General features: G+C 40.2%; 2 protein-coding genes across 2 annotated transcripts in view; one reads left to right on the top strand and one right to left on the bottom strand.

Moving 5' to 3' along the window:
• Nucleotides 1-26,553, top strand: part of kcnh5b (potassium voltage-gated channel, subfamily H (eag-related), member 5b) — a 1,142,829-nt gene that overhangs the window by 310,760 nt on the left and 805,516 nt on the right. The window lies entirely within an intron of this gene.
• The window catches only part of akap6 (A kinase (PRKA) anchor protein 6), a 207,656-nt gene that overhangs the window by 45,279 nt on the left and 135,824 nt on the right, over nucleotides 1-26,553 (bottom strand). The window contains exons 14-15 of the mRNA XM_046062163.1: nucleotides 19,237-19,383; nucleotides 3,576-3,836 (exon numbers count right to left, since the gene is read on the bottom strand). Coding sequence (XP_045918119.1) covers nucleotides 3,576-3,836; nucleotides 19,237-19,383 — 408 coding nt within the window. The remainder of the gene's footprint in view (nucleotides 1-3,575; nucleotides 3,837-19,236; nucleotides 19,384-26,553) is intronic.

Raw genomic sequence — 26,553 nt, 5'->3', positions numbered from 1 at the left:
TTTATCGACAAATATGTACAGATATTTATGTGTGTTATCATATGTTTAAATGAGCGCTGGTCTGAATACAGCAGTGCATCTTTTTGAAATGTCTCCCTTATATACTTTGTGTGTGTTTTTATAAATATAATTTTGTATGTGTGCTCCTGTGACCTCTGCCGATCCCCGCTGCTTTCTCATACAGCCGTACAGTAATAAGCTGCAGCGCAGAAATCGAACCCATTTACAGGTCCAAACGCCAAAAACAGACAAATGATCGCTAAAATGGAGCTGACTTCTCTTAAAATGGAGCCCCTTCTCTCCATGTAGCCCCTCTCTGTCTCTCTTTCTCCCTCTCTCTCTCTCTCTCTCTCTCTCTCTCTCTCTCCATACAAATGACTACTATCAATATTTCCAATCTTCATTTCTCCAGAAGCTCAGGGCCTCTGTCTGCCAGAAATCAATGGCTTCCCACTGAGAGCTGTGACAAGGATCAAAAGTAAGAGCAGCTCGACTCACTTTCTTCAGATAAAGTCTCGTTTCTATACAGTTTCATCATTTAGGCAGCCTGTGTGTGTGTGTGTGTGTACAAATAAGTTTGTGTGCACGTCTCTGTGAGTGTACACCGATACATGTGTGTCACGTTGTTCATCAGTTCTGACCGAATTACAACTTGACTCTTGTCATAAATCCATTTCTGTCTGAGTAACATCTTTGATGACATCACACAAAAATATCATCGCATTGTACAAAAGTGATCTTAGTAACTAAAAGGTTTTGTCCATCTTTTGTGTTTCTGGTGAAACATGAACAATCTTGTAACGAGAATGGAAGCTAAATATTCCAAACAAATTAGACTAAACTCAACTCAAGTGAGAAAGTTGCATGATGGCTTCAGAGTGTCATTTGAAGAGGACCTGGCAGAGCGGGAGACTGAATCCCCGCCGGCCGACAGATAGTGCTGTGGTGCAGAGAGCAGGGGCGCTGCAGCTTTTGGACTTACAAACACCTGCAGTCGGACTGGACTTTGCTCAGCGGGAGGAGCTCAGACTTAACTGCTTTTAATAACTTTTAACTTTTAACTTTCAACTGTTGTTGCTAGCGTCAGTGGGCACCCAGAGTACTACTGCTACTTCATATTTATATGAAAACCGGACAAAACTGGACACTGCTTAGAAAAAAGAAAGTGACGAAATTAAACTACATGGTGAGTTCAGAAAATATGTGTTGGTTACTTTATTCCAGCTGTCGTTGTACTTTACTGTGTCCAAGTTAGCATAGCATAGCGCTGATCGGTCCGAACTCCATTCAGAAAACAAACATTTTAAAAGTTGTTGTCCCCCTGTCTTTCTGACAGACCTGACAAAGCATGAATTTATGTGTTTAAGAAATCTGCATCACGTTGAAGTTATTTCGGCATCATTTTGATCTGTTTATTGCAATTAAATCACAGCTTCTGTTATGTCTTATAAACCGCTTCTAAAAAAATGTCCTCACTTCGCAAAATGTTTAGAGTTTTAACAACTTAAATGGGGGATTTGAAATCATAGTAAAACCAATTTAAGATTTAAATATCATCATATCTATCAGTTTTGTGTTTGTGTGTGACTAAATTAATTCATTTATTAATTCATCTTGTGGTTTTGTGTCTGTAGAAGTGTTTCCTTGTGTGTTACTACAGACATCTATATATATTTCTGAATTTATGTGTGTATTCTGTGTGTGTGTATGCATATGCCAGTCATTTGTGTGTGTATTTGTTAGTGTGAATGTGCGCTGACTTTTAAGTATGTGCGGTCACATACACATATATGAATTAATGCTCTTCTGTGTGTATGCATTTCTATTTTAGCATGCACGTGTGTGTGTGTGTGTGTGTGTGTGTGTGTGTCTGGATGTCAGTCACACGGCAGGGCTAGGCTAATCAGCGCAGCTAGCTGTTCGCTGTGTGATGTAGGCTGATTAATATCCTGTTAGCGTCCCGTGGCTTTTAAGGCTAACTGCTGTTTCCTCTATACATCCATCGCTTCAAAACAGCACTGCTTTCATCTGGCCTCATTAAGACGATGTATTACTATACTTAGCAACAACACACACACAGATACAGGAACATGTTTTTTTGTACAGCCCAATGTTGATTGGCCAAAGCTCTCTCACATTATTGATAGCAGAAGTTAGCAAAGAAAGTTAAGTGATACTGTAAGAACATACACCTGAAGCAGCTCCTGAATGTTCTTACACACTTATTAATATATAATTATTTATTGTAACTTCCTTATTTTATCACTTTGTTATCAGTTATTTATCAATATAATGCATCTGTTCCTGTATTCCCACTTTGCTGCTTTGACTCTCAAATTCCCCTGCTTAAGATGAATAATGCGTAGCTCATCTTAAATTAGGGTTTGGCGATGTCTATCAAATTGGCATACAACGATGTCTACAGTGCATCATTGGGATGGACGATAACATGGTGGGGGTGAGGGCTATGTTTTTATGATGACACCGAGGGGATCACATAAAGCCACCTGAGCGCCACAAAAACAGAACTGGTAGCAGAGATAGCGGCAGCAGCAGCAACATGCGCCAGTGTCCAGCACAAGTGAGAGACGAGGGAGAGGTCTTTCATCATCACCTAATCAGAAAAAGTTTGGTCAGGTAAGCTTAGCCACAGCTAGGGCCGATACAAATACAATCGGCGAATTAAAGACAACAATGTGATGTCTGTCATGACAGTGGCATTGTCCATCGTTCCAACCCTGTCTTAAAGATTTAACACATTAGGGAAATCTACCTAATGAAGGTCTGATAACCACAAACTGGTGGTTTCTAGTTACTTTTCAGTTAACATAATCAAGTGCTCAGATTTGTAATTGTAATAACCAAGTATGAATGTACAGAATGTTACCGTGTGGTCCAAACCTTAATTCTACTTCTCTGTTATCCAATAACTTCAAGTTTTTGGAAAAACAAACTGTTGAGTTGAAGTTTACCAAATTAAAGTTAGGCTTTACTAGAGGATTTATCATAAGTCATTATGGAAAAAAAAAAAGAAGTAAGATTTCTATCCAAACTATAATGTTATATTCTTATATATATATATATATTTTAAATGTTGCGTTAAGAGAGATGTCCATTATTCTTTATGGAAACGCAATGCTGCCCAGAAATACTTATGTTTTTCTTTAGTTATGACCATCTTTGACTAACTTTATTCAAGACTAAATGTAACCCAAGGTTAACCAATATTACATTTATTTAACCATAACCATGCTCAGTAGCCTCATCAAGATATTTCATGGATAACCAACTGGAAAACATTGGGCAGTGATCATTTAGCAAAAACTTTAAATCTTGACAATTTTTCTCTATTATCCCTAAAACGTGATTGGTAATGCAAAAGAGTATGTAAACATTGCTCCTAATAGTTTTGTAGGCTAAAGAAAAGCTACTGGTTGCTGAGGTTCCATTAACCCTGTTCTATAAACGTTGTGTTTGTGTTGTCATTGCTGCTTTTGCTTTGATGTGAAAGCAACCCAACATACGCTGACATCGCCAACATCACACCAGGCTGACTGAAACGTTGCTTTTCCTACCTTGAAGCTCTGGAGCTGCTCTGAGGCGTCTTTGTCCTGTCTGAGGCAGGAGTTGAAGATGAGGAGCTCGGTGTCTCGCAGCCACGCCTTCAGCTCTTTGATACGAGCCTCCAGCTGTTCCAGGAGCGAGTTGGTCACTGGGGAAAGGGCCGAGCGAGGGTTTTCCACAGCAACGCCTCTACCACCAACTAGCAAAGACTTCATGTTGGCTGACTGGTTGTGCTGGGAAGAAATGGGTCCTGAATGCTCTGAGAGGATTTTCTGAAAGACGACAGAAGAGATGGGAGAAAAAAGGAAAGCGAGTTAGCGATAGGACCCCTTGTGTCAAGATTCCATCATGTAAAGTAGCATATCAATCAATACATACACGGCCATTAATCATCTACCTTCAGAAAAGCGCAGATCAATAAAAAGGATGTCATGTATTCATTCCTAAAGTGCCGGAGGATAGTGTGAACATTATACTTTGAACCGACTTCTATGTGAATCTTGTCAGTGTCCAAGATGTAATAATAATCATGATGTTGTTGTTTACTTCAGTAGACCTTGTTCATGGTTCAGTGAGTGATTGTTACCAGATTGTGTTTGCTCTGCTGCTACAACATCAACACACCCACATAGCTGAATGAGCTAATATGTCAATTACCAATGACTCCAGAACGACATAAGTACCAGTCCCGCGACAGGTGTACTGGACCTCTAACCGTTAATCACGTGGTTAATGTGGAATTACTTGGTTAGGTTTAGAACTAGATTGTTGTTTGGCTTAAATTAGTAAATTACGTTAAGTCACATCATGCAAGTGACAGGACTCACGTGATGAAAATCACATATGTAAAGTTTTTTACCGTCAAATTTCAATTAAAAGCCTGGTCCCAATTAGACGCCTGTCTCTCTTACTGGCCTGGTGTGGCCACGTTTTCATAAATGAACGCAGGTCATTTTTAAGGCTCGTGCAGACTTTCAGCCGTGCTGTTCACACTACACAACTTGCCGGCTTGTGACGGGAGTCTTGAAGTCAGACAGCGGCTGTGTCACTGACGTCGGTCTCCAAACCACGTTTTGTCATGAAAACACAATGAAATGTGAAACGGGAATGACGTGAACCTACACATGAAACAGCTGTTGTTTGTTATTATAAAGATAAAAATTATAAAGACAAAGAATATGCGTGAAAGGACGGATTAGCACAAGCAGGTAGCAGGGATCGTCTGAGCTACAGAGAGAGCTGGAGGTGAGTAAAAAGTGTTTTGCGGTGAAAAAGTAGGTGCCCGCTCTGCCAGCTGCCTGCTCTGGCCGACTCCTCCAGATATTTGGCGCGCTAGATATCTGGCAGACGTCGGTGTTGTGTCAGAAATGTGTCGGGGAGCCTTTTTGATGCGTCGTTGAGTAGTTCACACATAACGACTGTCGACCGCTGATCGACTGCTGATTTACCCCAGATCACAGCCTGACATCGGGCTAAAAATCGTGTGGTGTGACCTAGGCTTAAGACGCGTCGTCTGGTTTTTACAGAAGTTCTTAGGTTGTTTAAAACCTCTTGAAGCCCACCAGGTCGCACACTTGAGCTAAGCTGCTTAGAACATGCATGCAAATAGAAATGTTTATTAAACTTTTGTTAATACGGACATGCTCCACTTCATTAGATTGGATCGAATTTGCACAATTCAATTGTTCAGTTCATATTACGGAAACGATGAGCACCAAAGTATAACTCATTCAGATTTACCGGTATGGTAAAGGAATTAAAAGCCTGTCCCATATAGACACCTGTCCCAGTTATAGGCAGGGTGAGTTCAGTGATTTAAGTAAATAAAAGCTGGACTATTAATTGAAGTTTTACTGTAAGTAAACTTTGACTTGGCTTCACACAGGACCTTAAATCTGTTCTCCTGGGTATAAGTCCTGTGTTTGTTTGACCCATCCATCCAGGTCACGGCCTAACAATATATGAAATATAATTTCATGTTCTTGTAGACATGGTTTAAATTGTTGTAGGAGATGTGCAAATTATCAGATATTGCTGATGCTGTTTGGTTGGTTTTGCTCATTCTAAGGTTTGAATGATATTCCTGAACCTCCAGGACATGTTCTGTGTAAGGATACGTAACGATAACGCCACGTAACATTTCATATAGTGTGGTAGATTTTATCCATGTCAGTCACCCCTGCCCATTCTATTACATAATGATTCATTTCAGCAGTGCTGCTAATGTTGTTATTGTACCTACGAATTAGCTTGATGTTGCTAATGCTGTCGTCATCATTGTTGTGAAGTCTGTTATTGTTGTGTCAACGAGGCTGCGGTTGTTGATGAACAAAGCTTGGAGAATGTAACTGGTATTTTTCCAGGTGCAAACCAATCAGCTGCTAATTCAGAGCTTCTAGCAGTTTCACCTACAGAGCTGATATTCACACCCAAAACAAAACATCATTTAGACACAATACAAACCTGAAAGAGTGTTTGGTGAGGAGCAATCACGGTTTCAAATGGGAACAACTTCGAATAACAAGAGCCTGACTCCGAGAGAGAGAGAGCGTGTGTGTAATAAGCTCTGCAGAGTAATTTTCCAACCCCTGTTGATCACACAGTAAGACACAGCAAGCGGCAGAGCGAGGCTGCACTTGGGTTTAGACGAAGCATGTGTGTGTGTGTGTGTCTATGCTCATCAGTATTGAACAAACAAACTTGTGATGTTCTTTGCAGATCACGGCGAGCTCTGGGCAGAGTTGCTGGGCAACGTTGTTAGCAACACGCAATGCAGTAGCACGCTGGGTCCAACATCTCTAAGAATAACACGTATAATCTGCTTCTTTTTTATAGCAGTTTTGGGATTCATCAGTGATCTAATATGATGCTTCAGCAGTCTGAGTTAGTCAAGTGGGAAGTCTTTTTTAATACGATATTACCTCTTAGTTTTACTTTTCCTCCGAAGCAGCGTCCGGGGAAACACACAGCGGGAATTATATACTAAAAGACTGAATTTGGATATATCCACTTGATTTGACCAACTCAGACTGCTGGCGCCTGGTGTTTGAGTGTGTGTTATTTCAGAAATGGATTGATAACAGTGACTTTGGGGGAAAGCAGGATATTTTAACATGACAATCTTATGACAATCTGGATTCGATGGATGTACCAACTCTTGTAAGACAATTTGGATAAAAGTGTCCATGAAAGTGTCATCACTTCCCAGGAAACTCAACAAACGTAACCTATTGGCCTCAGGTGAAGATACCAATGATGGTCGTTCAGTCTTGGCCACAGGTAGTCTTAACGACTGTAACGACTGTCGTCACAGCAACAAGGAACACTAACGAACCAGCGGTATCGATGACCCTGGACAACGACCCCACTGAGGTTAAATAGCTGAGTTTCCCTGCCAGTCAGTTCAGAACTGAAGAAGTCCTTTGCCCTTGATTTTAACCTTCGTTGGATAACTATGACCTGGATGACTGAGAATCTTCATAGACATCTGTCCATGAAATGTTGGAAGCTACTTTAATTCATTTAATCTTTGCTCTGTGTTATGAAACAATGTCATGATGGTTTGAATGCTTTTTCAGAAACTGGTAATCTTTACTGTCGGGGGTATCCAGTCCATCACAGATTTAATCGTCTTACATTTGACTGGGTATGTCTCACACTAATCGAGTCTAATCGCTCTGTTCCTTCATTTCATCTTCCCCTCTCCTTAATGAAGTAAAGCTTTTGTGAAAGTTCAGTGAGGAATATATTCACAATCGTGTCTCTTTTTTTGTTCTACTGGTGCATTTCTACCACTCTGTTCTACATTCATAAATTTCAAGCTGCATTATCATTTCTTCCCGCTGCCGTATTTCTTTCAGTCACAACTTTGTTTTGTCACTATGTGTGTCCAATCAGAAATCTTCCCCCTTTAAAGATCAGTAGTTACACACTAATTTTTGTGATTCTGTTTTTGGAAATTCTTCGTAAGACATGTCAGACTGTTACAGCTTCTGTTTTTTTTTAACTAATCTGTCTACTCAGTGCTTGGTTTGATAGAAAGAAAGTTTTGTTCATTTCTCAAACTTTCTGCAGCAGTATATCTTGTATTATCCAGTGTTCACATTGCATTGTTTTGAACAATTTAAAGCATCATATAGCGTTTTATCTTTTAGCTCCTGTTATGACTTTTAAAAGCGGCCATAACAAGAGAAACTTTGAGCATCTGTGAACAGAGTCGCTCCTGAACGAGCCCCACATGGGTCCCTGTCGCTAATTTGCATATGTATGTGTTTGTACAAAAGGTATTGAGTCGTTGGTATAGCAGAGACTCTCCCTCCTGAGTGGAAACACTACTTTAGCTGAACTCTGGCAGGTAAAACCAGCCCATTAGACGATGAAGAGGGGTGATTATAGGACCCCCTGAACGGTAAAATGTGCAGTTAGGTGTGTTTTTACAAGAGGCGACGGCGATTATGAGTCTGTGGTTAGTTTGACAGAGAGAAACAGAGAAGCAGAGAAATGGAGATAGAGCATATACAAGGATGGATCGTCAGGGATGTAATTCAAGAGATATAAAGTACATTTTAAGACAAAGAAACAAAAACATAATTTTTTTTTGCTGATAATATGATACATTTATTTTCTCTACAGGTGGTTGTTGTGAACATGTTCACATTACAAGTCTGTTTATTTCCCACAGAGCCGAGCAGCGTGACACTGTGCGGACACTCAACAGGTTTCTGCCCCTCTTTAATACCTTTTTCTCCAATACAGTTTTCAGAGTCATTTGAAGACTTCTGTTGTGTTCTTGACCAAGCAGTAAAGTTTACTCACATGCTTGTGTTTCCTTAAGCTGCGGTGCGTTTGCGCACTTGTGAAAGGGGATTTGAGTTTAACTGAAAAAGCTGAATGTAAAACTTTCCAATTTCCGTTTAAAATGAGAAGAACACACTAAACTTGACCCCAAAAAACATATGGATTCATCATCAAGGTCAGTTTTCTCTCTTTGACATTTGATTTAATCTGTCTTTTAGTTACATTTAATAATACTATTAATGATAATAATACATTTTATTTTATGTCGCTTTTCATGGCACCAAAGGTCACCTTTTATCATGTAATATATTAACAATAAACTGGACTTAGCCAAGAATAGAGCCGTCTCTATGTTCTGAGGAGGCAGAGATCCTTTAACATCTGCCGGACAGCGCTGAGGATGTTTTATGAGTCTGTGGTGGCCATTGCTATCCTGTTATAAGCTGGGGCGGCAGGTTGAGGATAGCAGACTAGGGCTGGGGCGATTCGTCGACGTAATCGATTACGTCGACTCAAAACTGCTGTCGACGATACGTGAAGCAGCATGAACACGTGAAGCGAAAGTATCTCGGAGCGCTGACGAGGACACGTGGTCCGTTAAAATGTATTTCTTCATCGCCTTAATGTTAAAAGTAATTTCTGCCACGCTGCTGTCGTGGTAATGTACCGTTACACCGCGTGTCATCTTGTTTATCCTGTCCCAATGCTGCAATTTTTAAGGATTTTAATCCATTTCCAGATCTACGCGTTATTAGTACTTATTATTAAAAGTACTATATATTACACTTCACATCGTGTCGTATACTGTCAAAAAATAAAAACAGATATTAGAGTTTATAATCTTATGCAGCAGATGATGTTAAAGTGACATGTTCCCGTGGCTGTTACATATTTCCACACTACATCTGAGAAAACACATATAAAGTATTTAGTGTAGTTTTGGCTTGTTTTGAAAGAGATTTGTCACAAGTTTTTATCATGTATTATTACTTAAATTACTAGTCAGTTAAATGCTTTGATCGTGTTTCAGTTGATCTCATGAAAAAAATCTGAGTACAATTCTTCAATCTAAGATTCTCATTGCAAGGCTACAAATTGTGTCTTTAAGAACAGCATGGAGACTATATAAAAGAAAATAGAGGGGGAAATAATTGCAGAGAAAATGGAGAAAAGAAAGAGGCAGAATGAAAAGGTTGAGTGGAGTGAGAAGGGGGAAAAGGTAGAAAGTGAAAGAGAGATTAAAAGCAAGAACAAAAGGGGAGTGGGAGAAGGTAAAAGAGAAAAATGTGGGCATGGAAAGAGCAAATGAAAAAGATCCAGTGGGAGAGACGGAAAATGAAAAAGAAAATTAGCAAATAAGAGAGATAAAGAGAGGTGGAGGGCAAATGAAACAAAGAGAGAGATGGTGTGTTGTTTTTTAGGGGACTCAATTAACCAGAATTTGTTTTCCCTCTCTCCTCCTCCTCTCTTCCCTGCAGGTTGAAGTGGTGATCTGCTCCTGACTCCTGCGTTTTAGAGAGTTGATGGGAAAAGGATGAACACGCGGATGAAAAGATCATTTAAGTGTTAATTTACCAAAATAAAACAAAGCACATTTGTTTGTTATCCATGTTTCTGTCTCTGTTACTCTCTCCCCCAATGCTTTGCAAGTCATGATTAATCATGACAGATTTTTTCCCCTTCTTTCCTGGATCCATCCATACATACATTCACACTGTTTCTATCCTCAAACAGAGTTTGACCTTGAACAACTGCCAAAATCCACAACAGAAAAGATGAAAGCTAATTTACAACCTCTTTATTTTCTTCGCCGTTCGGCGTGTCGGTGTGTGCGCACGCTCTGTCATAAATTCTTCATAAGGCCAGGACAGTTCAGAGGCGAGGCACAGGACATCAATTCCAGTTAATTCCCAATTTGTGTCAGAGCAGCAGATGCAGACGCCAGCACTGATAGGCCTGTTAATATGCTACTCAGACGCCATGTTGGGAGGGGGGGAGGAAGGATGGAGGGGAAGACAGAGAGTGAGAGACAAACTAGGAGAGACCTTTGATATATAGTGAATATTTTGGCGAGACAAAAATCACCTTAAAAATTCTGATTAGAAAGAGAGGATTGACAGAGACAAATATGAATGAAAGAAGAAGAAAGACAGAGAAAAAGGGGAAGGAAAGAAGAAGATGAGGGAGGATAAATAAAGGTGTTTGTGGAGGTGAAGGGTAAAGAAAGAGTGGGAGGAGAGGAGGTGGAGGGAAGCCAGAGGGGGTTAAAAGAAAAGGAGGAAAGTAGGCACAACTAATAATAATTTTAAGAAAACACCGTAAATTTCCCCACAGCCAAAGGTGATTTATTTCAAAAGATTATTTAATTAATCTGACCAACAGTCCAAAACCATATATGCAGTTCACTTTCATATTACCGCAAAGAAAAGCACTAAATCCCAACTTTTGAGAAGCTGAAATCAGCACATATTTGGCCTTTGTACTCGTAAAATGACTACAACCATTAATCGAATATCAAAATATTTGCAGATCAATCGCCTGTCTATTGATTAATTGGTTAATGCTTGCAACTCTAGAAGAACGAGAAAGAGAAAACTTATGTAGTACGAAGGAAAGAGAGGATCAGAAGAGAGCGGGATCAGAGAGGGAAGAGAAAGAAAAGGAAATGAAGAGAGGGCAGAGTAACAAGCAGCAAAGGAGGCGATAGTGGAAGGGAAGGAGCTGTGAGAGTTTAGGGAAACATCAGCTACTCAACTCCTGCTCTGTACTAGATTTGGGAGGTTTACCTGACATAGGTTTGTCAAACTCATAGTTTAGTCCTTATCCTCAAAGCCTTTTCTCATGAGGATAAGCAACATATCGTTTGAAAATACCTACAATAAAGTTTTAATATTACCTTTGTGTTGCTTGTCCAAGTAACTTACATATGTCTGTAGTAATCTGTACATTATAATTTCATTTCTTATAATATGTTAATATAGAACATGTGCTGCCTAGAAACATGACATTTCCTTTTTCCCGTGTCTTCTACATGGATCCGCTGGTGAGTGCTGTCAACTGAAGACAAAGTTTTTAAACAGTTAAATAGTAACTTTGGTATTTTTCAACCTAGACCTTATTTCCGTATGTTTTTGTCTGTATGTGACTAACAGGGACAACTTGCGAGAGTGCTCCAGCATCTGACAACATTATGGAGAGGATCCCTGCAAAGATAGACCTTTATTTTAAGAGTAAAATCCTTTTTGTTTAACCAGAAACGGTCGCTACATCGCTCTAGTCTATCGTCTACCGCTGCCTCGAGCAGTTAGTTTGATTTACTGTATGACTTTGGTGTTTTAAACCCTTTTAAAACCCTTTTAAAACTGTTTTAAACCCTTTTAAAACACCAAAAGTAACAATAACACAAACAAACTAACCAACGGAGGTAGCGGTAGACTAGCAACTCCTGTGTTCTGTGGTAAAATTCTAGTTTTTATTGATGGAGTCTGGTGGTTTTGATGACTAACAAAAAGATTAGTCTTTCAAAAAAGGTAAAAAACGATCTCAGAAAGAAGCAGACAGTTTTGCAGTCGCGTTATTCATTTGAAGGTTTTGTTCAGGCTGTCAAACTGACGTGTAAGACCATAAAGACAGAAGCTAAAGCCCACCGATCACAGAATAAAAGTGAACCACCTTATTATTAATGACTATTGAGAAAGAGGACAATGATTTTAAGGATCGGCACTGTTCCTGTACAGCTGGGTCGGCCTCTGTTCACCATTACAATCATTAAAAAGCAGAACAGCAGGGCTTACGTTACATTCAGTAGGAAGTTAGCAAGCGTTAGCCAACTAACATTACATTAGGAACAATCTATAGCCGACATTTTTCTGGATTTATTTTAGGTTTTGATAAGAGAATAAATCGTACTTCTCTCTGGGTAGTGACTGTAACTATTACAAGTGACCCGGGAACAGCGTTTGACCAGATCTTGGAGAAATACAGCAAAAGAAAGCTAGAAAACTACGCATTTTGCATTAGAATGATTGGAGCGCAGCCATGAAAGTGTCAGACTTCAGTTAGAGCGAGTCCTATTCATCGTTTTCCCATGACGTCACATTCCAAGGAAAACGCTCCCACGGCGGGCAAAAAAGACGTTATTTTCGGCTGCCTGCCAACCAATAATCAAGTGATACACTGTTACTTTGAGTTGCTGGAAATGCTGGATGGTTGTTGTGCTTTCAGATGCACTAAGGAGGAGACAAGCCTGGGCTGTGTGAGGTGAGGGATTCCCCAGAAGGTAAAAGTAAACATTAATGCCGTCGAGCGGCGGCAGGGACCTGGCGGTTTTTAACTGTAGAAATGCGGCAGCGGATGCTATAACGTTTTATGGATCGGATATCTTATCATATCTTTCTATTTCTTAAGTTAGGGATAGGGTTTGGTGATCCAAATAAAATTTGACTGCTTTTGTGGCGTCTCTGTGGGGGAGTCGCGGTGTGAGCCGCTATGTCGGTCTGTTGTTTTGCCCTCCAGGTCAGCGCGCATGTCACGTGACTGAAAACTATGAATACTGTGCTGTGATTGACCAGCTGCGTATTTGGGGTGTGGTTTAGCGAAGGGTCAATTAGTCACAAAGACACAAAACATGTGACAATAGGGTCCAGGATGCAAAATATCAAAGTTACCCTTTAAAACTAATCGATTACTTCGCTACAGCTGCTATTTCAGCCAGTCAGTCTGAATAGTAAATCTGCCTCCGTCATCACTGTAAACTGTATACATGCAGTTCTATTATGCAGAAAGGGAGAGAAAGAGGGACTGAAAGTGTCTGCTTGGCGTGTCTTTGTCTCACTACCCACAATTCCTCTGTTCCCTTAAGACACAAACTTTGATATGTGTGCATGTGCGTGTGTGTGTGTGTGAAACGGCATTGTGAGTCCAAATGTCTCTTTGTCAGTAATAGAAGTTTAATCACAGTCTGGTTACTGTGGCGGAAACACACACGGAGAGGGAGAGAGAGAGAGACTCATCTGTTGCTGTTGTTTAATTTCTAAAATGTAATCTGTTTCACTGAGCTTGATACATATGTTAATGCACACACATACGCACTCCCAATAACTTTGAATTTGTGTGTGAGATGATAATATATGTGTGTGCGCATTAGGGACTCCAAGCAGATAACACACACACACACACACACACACACACAGATGGCGTTCGCTCCTCCGCCGCTCTCTGTCTGTGTGAACGAGCTCAGTGCGTCGACGCGCCGCTCGGTCGACAGGAGACTGTTTGTTTCTTCGGAGGAACAAAGTCACATCGTCACATTTCAGCCTCCTGACGAGCCGCTGCCAGCTGTCACCACCGCAGACCTGGAATTAATCACCACGCCCGGGTAGAGAAACAACTGCAGCCGACGTGCCCACCAGCAAGGCATACGGTGCTTTCAAACTATCCGAACATAAGAGACGCAGGTTGAAGTTATTTCAGGTGTTCTGGCAGTGAAAGTCCTGTTCATTTTCTCATAAACAATTTTAGGTGACTGACAGTTGGAGAACTTCATCAGTACAAACAATGAGCAACAAAAAGATCTGGTATATTCAGTCATTTTTATCCATTCGCACTCAGATTTTGGATCAGTCATAACCTTCGAGTGAAGGCATCTTTAATGAGCATTGTTAGGGCAGCATTTATGGCAATATGTGACGTCAGCACACCAGTCTTTTCTGTCAGTCACTAGCCTTACCGTCAGCTGGCTAGCTATTGAAAAGGCAAATGTTTAGCAGACGCCTCAGAAATCATACTTAACAAACTTGGCTGGTTACAGTTCTGACTAATATGATAGTTCGGTGTTTAGTTATCGCTTTTAACTTTTAAAAAATTGAAGCTAAAAATACATCAAAAACTTTTATAAACTTGTATTTGTAAACAAATTTCGGCTTTTTAGTGAGCTACCGCCGGCGCATAGATTTATGGGTAATATTTATTTATTTTTATTTATTTAAGGTTTATTGAACATGGACAATGCACACTAATAATACATAAATACATGTATAATGTGCCAGAATTAGCCAAAAGGCTATTTTACATCTGCTGTCCCTGGACTGATGGCAATACTGTAAAACTCTGATTAATAGCCCAGGCTTTTATTTGCTAAGATTGACCCGGCCTACATTTGGGACAGGCGTCCATATGGGTCAAGCCTTTAATTCATCTTGCACAAATCTGAAATAGGCTACTATGAATCAGTTTATTTATTTTAAACAGAATATTACTTGTATAAAAAATCATTTGATCTAGCCCCGACAGACGGCGTATGCACTTTTATTTTGAAGGCATCAATGCAACGAAACCACAGCGTGCAGGATGACAGAAGTGTGGCAGAAGTTAGCAGAGTTAGCGATGGACTTCACATGACAGGATTCACAACTTAATAACAAAGCTGTTTTGATTATTTTGATCGGTGGACCCTTACAGACTAAAGGAATATAAATAATCAAGGAAGGGACACATTCTGACTTAATGAGCGTTTCAAAGGTAACGGGAGTCGGCACTTTTTTTCCTTTTCATCTCTTGTACCATGCAGGGTTCACCGTGCAGGTTAAATCTTAAAGAATTAGACTTTGGGGCTCATTGTTTCTGTTAAATGAACTGAACGACTGGATTGTGGAGAATCTAATCAAATAACTAACTAACGATGTGCATACTGACACGTTGATCATACGTTTAAACATTAATATTTGTATGATTTTATTTATTATTATTATATTTGCAGTTAAAGAGGGGGACCCCGCAGGGTTTAAGAGGTTTTATACATCTAAATAACTAAATAACCAGACCAGGCGTTTAATGGAGACCTGCGTTTATTTGTCAAAATGTGTTCCCACACCAGGCCAGTAAACGGGGTAGGCTAGGCTTTTAATTGAAGTTTTACGGTATGTCACACAATGATTGAAATTGTGCATACAGATTAAGTAAAAATGAACTATAAATGTATAAAAAATTTACTAGATCAACATAAAAACAAGAACGGTTGGCCAATATCAACATCAGCACCAACCCACACATACACTCACAAGCCGAACTGCGGTCCATATAACAAACATTGTATAATAGCAGAGACATAAATTTTTTGACATGCACAGAAAACAAAATAGCTGGGACATCGAGTCAGCATGGATGCTGCCGTCAAAACTGGCGGTTACAGGGGCAGTTTGAAAGCATCTTACAAGACAGGAAAAGATAATTCGTTCCGTTTCGAACAGCACCTGATGCCTCACTGTCCTGTTAGACACCTTCTGAGACTGTTTTTACCTGTTTCAAACACAGCTAATGTCTTAGGAATTTATTGCAGCTCTGCTTCTAAATTAAATAAAGTATATCTTCTTCTTCTATGGCTTCTCCACAGCAACAGAGGCTCATGGGTATCGCAGTATTTGGAGTTCAGTAGGAACCGTCAAAATGACCATTTAAAGGAAACGTTTTTATCCTTGAGAAAAAGACATGGAAAAAAGCACGTGTTGGTACAAATACATTTGTTCCTCACGTCATTATATTTCATTTGATTTGTCAAAACGCTTTAGTTGTACAGTCAGATTTTTGGATTATGTTTATTTGTATGTATTTTAGGTATTTATGTACTTAGGAACTTCATGTTTTGCTGTATTTTTATGGGCAAGCTGACACTATTAAGTAAGGTAAAATAAAATACAGTGAAGTAAAGTTCAGCTCTGTTGTGGATAAAAAATTCATCATACTTGATGGCGTGGCATAGGGCCAGCCCGTGGCATAGGCAGCACAGGGCGCAAAATGTCAGGCGGCGCCGCAAGAGTAGTTTTCGACTCGGTGCGAATCAACTCCGCCCAGATGATGCGTCACTGGTTGATAGTGATCAAGTGTGTCTCGTGCTGTGAGTCCAGACAGTTGTAACAGACTAGTGATGTAACTGGTAGAGTTTTGCAATATAAACATCTAAAAAGTGAAGCGCAGCCTCGCTCTGTTTGGGACTGTGAGCTGCACTTTACTGGAGCTGCTGAAGTTGTGGTGAGATTTCTGCCTGATCACTGATTAATTTCAGATGCAGCATGCAGTCCCAATCTGTGTAGGTCGAACTGTAGTAGTAACGTTGCCTAATGCACAGCGGAGTAAAGAGCAGGTAGCCTCGTAATATTGCGACTTTTTTCTGGACATGTCAGAGAACACAAATATTTGGGAGAGATTCTGAATGTGCAGAAAGTTTTGAACATGAGCAAAAAACCTGCTGAAACACAGGAGCTATTAAAGTCCAGGAGTTTCTAAATGAATTAAAATGAATTCATTTATCAATGAGGTGAAAAGGCCACATTTAAAGAGGGTACTTCCCCAAACAAAGACACAAATAGGAGGGAGGACTAAATCATACCTAAAAGCAATGGCTACAGAAATGTTTGGAAATGTCACCGGCTGCCTGAATATTGTGTTTCCCTTTATATAGATAAAGAAATTTCCACCATAAATTGGCGCCAATTTAAATTCTCGCCTAGGGCACCAACACTGTCACTAGCGTGGCATGATGATCCCACCAGTCCATCCTAACAACAATACAACAGACATTTGAACAGTTATTTGTTTAGAATTACTTTTCGACATAACTATGAATGCAGCAGCGACACCCTGAACTCTAAAAGTTTCAGTGCGAACAGTCATTGCTCTGCAGTGCATAGCCGCTTCAAACAGATTGGAAAATGAACAGCTGTGTGTGTTAATCTATCATGCCACATCGAGCACACAGTCCATCTCAACCTGAGCAGACGCTTCTCTGCGTTTCTGTTTCTTGATGAGTTTTTTTCTGTGAAGAAGACATGAAGTAAACTTTCTGAACAAGGGCATGGGGATTACCTATGTGGTCTCAGACTTGATTATCACCTTGTGTCAATGGGCCCCAGTGCAGGCTGTTATGGGCCCTTGGGCTACACCGTTACGAAGCACAAACACACACTGCTGTCTAGAAGGGAACTCTATATTGGCAAATTTATGTGCCTTGTTTCCTCGTTTTGCACGGATTAACAACTGATAGATTAGATGCTGTAAATAAATCGATTTATTTCCATATTAATATATTAAATTCAACAGTTCTCTTTGTGTGCGTCTCTCCAACACGCACGCTGCTGCTGCGGCTGTGTTGCGTGCGCCTGGACGCAGCAGTCTAAAGTAAAGTACCACCATGTGATGGATTTTGTCAGACTGTGTCACCTAGACTTTTGTATTTGCAAAGTACAGAAGTCAAAGAGAAAGTTATACGGAGCATGGCCAGTGTTGTCATTGCCAAAATCCCGAAACGTCACTACAAACAGCTGAGTGCAGGAGGAGTCCACTGTGCTGAAATGATGCAGACTTTTTCAGGCAATTTCAGTACAATAACCTCCCGAATCCGGGAAACCACATTCCTCTTCGACAGAGAGGCAAGACGTTATGGTGAATCAGAAAGAAAAGCGGCCTACTCATAACACAACACCATGTTCTGAAAACAGGCCAGCTATGGCGCACACACAGTTTAATACCCACACGCACATCCACACAATTAAACAGGCAGGCCTACTCAGCGGCGAGCTGACCCCGAAATGATAACAGCCTTTAAAACAGCGGCATGACTGTCACACCAAATCCACTGAAAAAGCACTTGTAAAGTTACTCACCTACTTGAAAGGCATCCGACGAGCCTGCATTGAGTGCAAATCTCAGTAATGTCCTCAGTAATCCAAAACAATCTCATCTGGGAGCTTTGTGACCCTCTCCTCCTGTTCTTTTCTCTCCTGTCTCTTCTTGAAACAACTTTTTATGTGTGACTAGCTAGTGCTCTGCTAGTTCACCCTGTTTCTGGAGTCTTGTCGTCTTGTCACATGATCAAATAGCAGCCGTATACATATTACCCAGCAATCACCACTGCATATGTGGGCTATGTGATACAAACACCAAAGAAAAGAAGACAACAATCTGAATTCTTTCTATACCGGACTGGAGAAAGAGTTTCTGCATGCATTCCTGGTTAGAAGCAGGACATTCAGCTGCAGCTGCTTTGTTTTATTATCAGCATTTTAAACGGATTATAAGTTTCATTCATGGGTTGTAGGAGTTTCGAAAGTGATGCAGTATATAGCCGGGTCGATTCTGAGGCTGATCACCTGATGAAGATCTGACAAGACAAGATCTGAATGTGATCGAATATTATGACACGGCAGCCCTCTCTCTTAAAAATTACTTCCTTTACTTGAAGAGTTACTATTTTGTTGCTTCAATGCGGTTTTCCAATCGCAACTACTCGGTCACATTTCCTCTATTTTAAAGAGATCAGACCCAGATATGTAGTGAGGGGACATTTTACAATTATTAAAATTAAACATTTTTCTTACGTTGTAATTTGTTGATCGTAATTCTCCAAGATCATGCGAGAACTTTGAACAGCAGCTTTAACACTGACCAAGATCTATTTACTGATTAATGTTAAGACGGAAAGCTCCAGAGAAGAACTAAATGGTGAAAATGTCTTGTCAACCTGAGATATTGACATCCTTTCAACCTTGTCAAGAGTCTCCATCCATCCATCCATCCATATAACCTTTTTATCAGGTAATCACATCTATATATCTATCTATTCCCTCCATCCCAGTACATTCTACCACACAGTTAAAGGCCATGGTGGCAGCAGGGCTCCTTAATTGAGACGACACTAATTATCATCTTCATGTCCTAGATTAGATCAGTGCTGATTAGCCTAAAATTAGACACACATACACACAAACAGAGACAGTCCTGTCTCAACAGAAATATCAGTGTGATCCTCCAGATACTATCTGTGTGTTTGGCATTTCTAAAACTTTTAACGTGTATTTGTGTGTGTGTGTGTGTGTGTGTTACCTCCAGCTGTCGCCATGTGTGCGTCAGGTTGTGTATTTTGCGGTGGAAGTTGCCGGGTAGTTCGGTCCCGCTCCTCTTCAGAGACTCTGCTCGGCCCAGCAGGCTGGTCTTCCTGCTCTCCATCATCATCAGCTCAGCGTGGCTGCTCTGGAGACAGACAACAGGACAGACAGCCACAGTCACACAGATGGACAGACATAACCCGGCTTTACTATTTTTGGCGACAACTGGTTTGACAACTGTTTGTCTATGAGGCACGCTGATGACATTTTGTTTTCAGAGCTCCAGACCAGCTTCTACTGAAACAGGTGGTTTGGGGTTAATTAACACACCTAAAGCATTAATTCAATTCAATTCAGCTTTATTGGCATGGATGTCAAACAACAATACTGACAAAGGTACAAATAAATTACAAAAGAACGATTCATTTCATACAGTTCATTAAATAAAGTAAATAAAACAATAAAAGTGTGTTTTCAAAAGAACTAGGGCTGGGCACGTACACGCGTTTTTTGGGGGGTTTTTTGTGCGTAACAATGCGATTAATAGCGATTAAACATTTTAAATGTTGCCCAGCACAAAAAAAACCAACATAATAATAATAATAATAATAAATAAAATATATAAAAATTTAGAAATAAAAATAATACATAAAATAAAGTCAATAAAACATTAAAAGTGTGTTTGTGTGTATTAATAATAATAATAATTAAACCTTACATTCAACAATACGACAACAATACACTATTCATGTCACCACATAGACTGGCTGAAAGTTCAAACCCCGGTTTAGAAACATTCGATACTAAATCTCTCATCAACTCTACATTGCATATTTTGTACGAGACATGGTTGAGTTTAGGAATCCATTGTATCTGCTATGAATCCATCTAACTACAGCTGCCGCCCTCCACAAAGGAGGAGGCATCGCAAGCCTGCAGGTGGTGAGTATACTCACTTTTCACAGGAGTATTTCTTTAACTGATCTTTCAAAAAGGGGCACGTCTTTTTATTGTTGTTGTTTGCAGCTCATCTCATGATGAAATGTTTGAGGCAGTCGTAGGAGTTTTCACTCGTATAGCTTCCCCTGCTTTGACCACTTTAAAGGCAAAACTGTGGCACCTCTGCAGCTCCACAGACGTGCAGGAATCAAACACAGCAGCAGCAGCAGCACTTGACGACAGAGTCCTTTTTGGAAAGATTTTAAAGAAATGCTCCATTTTGTACCACCAAGTACTGCTGAATATTTTCTTCCTTTCTGGTTTATGCTTTTGTTTAAGCACTGTGGTCGGGAAGTGAAGGACCTGCAGTTTTTCTATTAATGCCATATGTATGTTTTTACATAGTTTATTGATATTAATTAGATTTACTGTACAATAATGAATAAAATCATGCATTCTTATGCCTTATGTATAAAGACACAACTGCCCTTTTACCACCAGTATTTTGTTTTATTTCATATTTTTATTGGTTTTCATTTAATTTACTTTAAGGAACGCATTTGTGTCCCATTATACACCGAGTACAAATTCTACCATGACCTTCAACTTTCTTTAACTTCATTTCTGTTTCTGTACCTGCTTTTATCTGCACTCTTTCTGTTCGTGACCTTTGTTTTCTCTCCCTTTCTCTTGTCACACCTGCCATCCCTTCATTTTTTGCTAAATGCCTTCACTATCCTGCCTCTCTCCTCTTTCATATCCTTTTTGCTTGAGATAGTTATCTCATAGTGGCAATTGTACCACAAAAAAAAAAAGCCACTTGAGGGAATTTGAAGTCTTCTCCAACACTTAATGGTGCAAAAAAAAAAAATCAGGTCTGCCATGGCATGCGGTTAACACTTTATTTTAAGCAGATTAAAATGACCTACAAAACATTGCTGCTTGCATGACTGATGTAAACCGAGCTCGTAAGTATGCAAAAAACTACTATACTAACGGTAGGACATGACAAAATCCATCACGAATATACACACATGCACAGTTCAACTGTGTTGCTTACTCAGATCCTAATTCCCCCCCGGGCTGTTCACCTGTGACTTCCTCATATAGGCTACGTAACCACTGTGATCCCCTGCCTATGCCCCCTGGTGCACATGTGGAAGAGCGTCACCCCTATACAATTTACTACCAACACACAACATATAGCACAGATCAAAATTGGCTACAACAATCTAGAAACTCTTTTTAAATTATAACTTTTTCTCACGTTCCTCCCCTTTTAAATATCCCTTCCATTCCTCCCGCCACTGTCCTTCTCTCCCCTATCCTTTTTATTTTAAGTCCTTTATTCTTTTTTGCTCTTTATCTTTTGCCCTTGTCTATTTGCTAACAGCACCACCTCTATATTTTCTACTTTGTGGCTCAACACTTCTCCATCTTTATTTTCTTTACCTCATCTTGTGTTTCCTTAAAACATCCCTCTTTTTCTCCATGTATCTCCTCCCTTTCATCCCTCTTTTCAGTTGTTAGCGTAACTCTCCTTCGATGCCTGAATCTTTTTTTGCTTAATTTCCCTTCCTCCTCCTCCTCCTCCTCTCTCTTTCTCCTCTTTTCATTTTCTGCATCGATAGCTACTTGATTCTACTTTTCCCTTGTCGTTTATCATTACCGCCCAGCCCTATTTGAATATTTAAATGTCTCTTCTCTGACTCTGTGTGTATGTGTGTGTGAGAGGACATATGCATGCATGCATGTGTGTGTGTGTGTGTGTGTGTGTGTGTGTGTGTGTGTGTGTGTGTGTTTTTGCTGCGCTGTCATCAGAGAGGCGGCGGCCATTTTTCAACGTCGCCGATTCTGATGGAGATGCTATCGCTTGGCGCTTCATGGCCATCCATCCCCTTCACTTAGCTAATAGCCACGCCGCGAGAACGAGGGATCGACAGCAAAAAAAAGAGACGAGTTGAAGGTAAATATGTCGGCGTCGCACTCGTCTAACAGTCAGGAAATTATACGATTTATTCGCTGATGGCAAATATTGATTTAAAAAGGGAAAGGGAGCTGGTGGGGTGGGTGTGGAGGGGTTGTTTTGTTGTTGTTGTTGTTTGAAGGATGCCACTGATCCAAAGTCAAAGAAAAGAGGGAGAGGGGGAGAAAAGAAGATAGACACGCCGATTAAAATGCATGAGATCCGAACTTTGAGATAAGTGCTGAGAGAGGAATCTTGGTGAAATGGGACGGTGGAGGGGAGGAGGGGAGTGATGGTGTGAGGATGGGGGGGGAGGGGAGGGGGGAGCATGGATGGCTAGTTGTGATGTATTCATGCCTCTAGTCAATCTCCATGCAAGGATGGACTGAGATACACAGGCCTGAGGAAGGAGAGAGACAGAGAAGGAGGAGAAAAAGACAAAGAGACGACGAGGGAGAAAGGAAAAGAGAAAAATACAGTAAACAGAGAGTGAAGGAGAGAGGACGAGCTGCTTCCAGGACGCCATGTCCACACTAACAGACTGGAGACGTGACAGGATGCCATATATGCTAGCACCACCCATCACTACTTAAAGTCTCAAAAGTCACCCAGCGGTATGACATGTGAAAGCTTAGAAAGGTTCAACTCTGTAGGAATATCCACTGATGCAAGCGAGCGACAACCTGGCGACAGCCAATCACGCATTTGTTGTGATTTCCTTTCGCAAACTGAATTTTTTTCTACCCCACTTGACCACCTATTTAGAACTCAAGAGAGGAGAAGCTGATTGTCACGGACGACAGCTTCCCAATTCTCTTCAATATCACTTTAACGAGTAACCAAGACTTGAGTGAAGAGAACAAAGCATGTTAAACACATCGCTAAATGAACCGATTGGTCATGAACAGGTATAAAATAACCGTGTATGCAAGTCATGTGCAGGCTACCTGCCTTTTGTGTATCTGTGGAAATGAATGCACAGTAAGACCCAGTGAACACGGTGGGAGGCAACATTTTTCATCTCTCCAATCACCAACGGATAGACAGACATATAGAGACATAGACCGACCAGCGGTGCAAAACATAGGAGGGAAATTTTTAGCTTCATGAGAAAACCAGGATGTATCAGGAAGTTTGGTTTGACACTCCCACAGAGAAGCGTAGAAAATGGCTATATGTACATTTTAGTGGGTTTTTAGCAGAACTGGCTGATGGTTGGAAATAACGCGAGTCTTCAACAGCTTTACTGTGCGACTACTCATGTTTCAAAAGAAGGTTATGGTAAGTTGTCCGTTCGACTTTACCTCCACACAGCTCCCGACTTTGTCTGTGCAAAAACAAGATTGGTGGAGCACATTCTGAAGAAAACAAAGAGGCCGAAAACAAAAAGAAAAGGATGTGTTTCAATGTGAGTTTGTGTGTGTGAGACCGGGGGGATCACATCTCTTGAATCAAAGTTTCACTTTTTAACTTTATATAAAACTGGTAGATAATCCTTTCCACCTCTCCTGTTGCTGATTTTTGTTTTTTCACTTTTAGAGTTCTCAGGATGTGTAAAGGTCACCTCGACCTCAGTCCTTTCACCTCCTCTCTCTCTCTCCGGGTTTCTTGTAGATCTGATCATTTTACAAACTCCTTCTGCTACTAAAGCCATTCAGTTTTTCTGATGATCAGAGCATCAGCTCAGTTTCTGCACCAAAGACATAAAACTAATTCAAACTAATTGGTTATTGCTTCAGTCCCATTTGTTGGATATCCAGTTTCACAATAGCTGTTTCCTTGAAGTTCATTCCTCAGTAGTTTAAATTATAGACAAGCAAACTGTGATGCAAGTAAATGCAAGTAAGTAAGTACATGTGATGTTTATACATAATGTATGTAAGTATATGTAAAAAAAAAAACATCCACATGTATAGTTTTATTTTTTACCCAAGCTTTGAATATTTTGGTGCCTTAAGCAAAAACACAGTTAAGGAAATTTAAAATGCTTATGTCGTCTTAAAATATGCGTTATTGCAGGTTGGATATATTGTTAGAAATGTTTTTGTTGACCATCATTAAAGTCAACCTCATACAAAGAGATTTATTTATATGTTGTATATTTCATCACATGTGTAAAGAAAACACACAAAAAATGTCAAAGCTTTCCCAAAACAGACAAACGGGAGATAACCGCTTGACAAAACAGACGAGAGGGAAAGAGGGGGAGGAGAGGAGGGAGGGGAGGGGGGGAGAAAATCAACAAGCAATCATAAGTTTAATTTGGTCTCCATATTAATGAGCACGGAGCTGAAATGTCAGCAAAAATGCAGTCATACATGAAAAACATTTAATGCATTTTGAACATTAGTTTTTTTCCCCTTCTCTCTTCTCGCAGATTCATCTTATCCGCCAAATGAGAGAAGTTTTTCGGAGGCTGTGTAACGGAACGATTTTGTCGATACGGCTTCTAAAGTTCGAGGGATGTGATAAGGACGCATCTTCATCCTCCTCCTCTGTCTTTGTGTCTTCATTCTCTTACATTTTCCCCTCACTCTTCTCTTCTTTAACACCGTTTCCATCCTTCTCTTTCTCGTCTTCTTGTTTCCTCTCCTCTCTCTCTCTTCCTCCCGTTTCTCCTCCTCCTCTCTATGCTGATGCTTGTTCATTTTCATTAATACAGAGATGTAAAACACCACTGTTGCTTATTCTGTGGTTAAAGCTGTTGCCTCAGTTTGCTTCAATTAGTTCCGTACCCAGGAGTTTAGAAACACTGCAACACATTTTCAGTCCAGACTGTCACATATGGACACTTGGTTAAGACTTCTTGGTGTCACTTTTTAACGCCCTGGGTAGCCCTTTAACATTATTTTTCAATGTTTAGGGCTACACGATCAAGTCAGCAACAATAAATATGCAACTTCCGGTTAGACTTTCAAAAAATGCTTAAATCATAAAATTCTAACATTGCAAAACATCGCAATTTTAAAAACAGCACATTGTTAAAGTTGTGAAAAGTTGCAATTTGTTTAGGTTTAGGAAAAAAAAGTACTTGGTTAGGGTTAAATAACTATGTGCATCATTTAACACGTAAATTAAGTAAATTACTTGCGTAACTTACGCAATTTAAGAAACATTTAATGTTGATTTTTTGTTTCACATGGGAAACGAACAACAGACATCTGGTTCAAAGTCCAGTTTCTGGCCCTCTTCCCACCTCAACCACATCCTTAGCCGGTCTTTTCTGTTAAATATCATATACCTACCCTTACCGTCCTAACAGGACCCTACAGGGCTTCCCCCACTGCGTAAAACTATGACGCTATGGGGATCCCCAGTGCGTTAAAAAACTGACGCTGACGGGCCTTCACAATGCGTCCGTAACCCCAACCCCCAAAATGAAAACAAAAATGTCTATTGGACAGTTCCTGAGATTGGTTTACATTCCATGTTTTTTTAAAATGACTTCTTTCTACAGTATGTATGCATGGCCATAACCAATGCAATGATCTGCTGGTTTGGCAACCTGTTGGGTTTTTAAACAAACTGTAGGCCTAGATGCTGTTGCACATATTCTCTAATACGGGACTGATGGACACACAGTGCGTTATATCTCATGCTAACTTTACTGTATGTTGATGACATCTATTGTATGTTATATGTATTTATGTCTTCTATTTATTTGTTTTATGATGTGTATTGACTACTGTTTGTAATCCAAATTGCCCCTTGGGAACAATAAAGGCTGTCAAATCAAGGTGAACATCCTATTCCTGCACTGGCACTATATGTAAAGCGTTAACTTACAGTGTCTGTACATTTTATTTCCAGCCAGGGAAAAAAACCTGTATACTCCATGCAGGTTGTTGAAAACCCACTAATGTCTAGAAAACATACAGATGATGTGACCTCTGTGTCCATATGCTACTGCCCCGGCTTCATAAAGGACTGGTTTAACAATACTGTGGTGGCCGTTACTACTAGTACCACTGCTACTAACATAACTACTACCAGTATGTGGACCAGTACCACTGCTACTAACATAACTACTACCAGTATGTGGACTAGTACCACTGCTACTAACATAACTACTACCAGTATGTGGATTAGTTCCACTGCTACGAACATAACTACTACCAGTATGTGGACTAGTACCACTGCTACTAACATAACTACTACCAGTATGTGGACTAGTACCACTGCTACTAACATAACTACTACCAGTATGTGGACTAGTACCACTGCTACTAACATAACTACTACCAGTATGTGGATTAGTTCCACTGCTACTAACATAACTACTACCAGTATGTGGATTAGTACCACTGCTACGAACATAACTACTACCAGTATGTGGATTAGTTCCACTGCTACTAACATAACTACTACCAGTATGTGGACTAGTACCACTGCTACTAACATAACTACTAC

The sequence above is a fragment of the Micropterus dolomieu genome, linkage group LG11, assembly GCF_021292245.1.
Source record: "Micropterus dolomieu isolate WLL.071019.BEF.003 ecotype Adirondacks linkage group LG11, ASM2129224v1, whole genome shotgun sequence".
NCBI classification, from domain to species: Eukaryota; Metazoa; Chordata; class Actinopteri; order Centrarchiformes; family Centrarchidae; genus Micropterus; species Micropterus dolomieu.
Note: the sequence above shows the minus strand (reverse complement) of the source record. Positions and strands in the feature narration are given on the sequence as shown.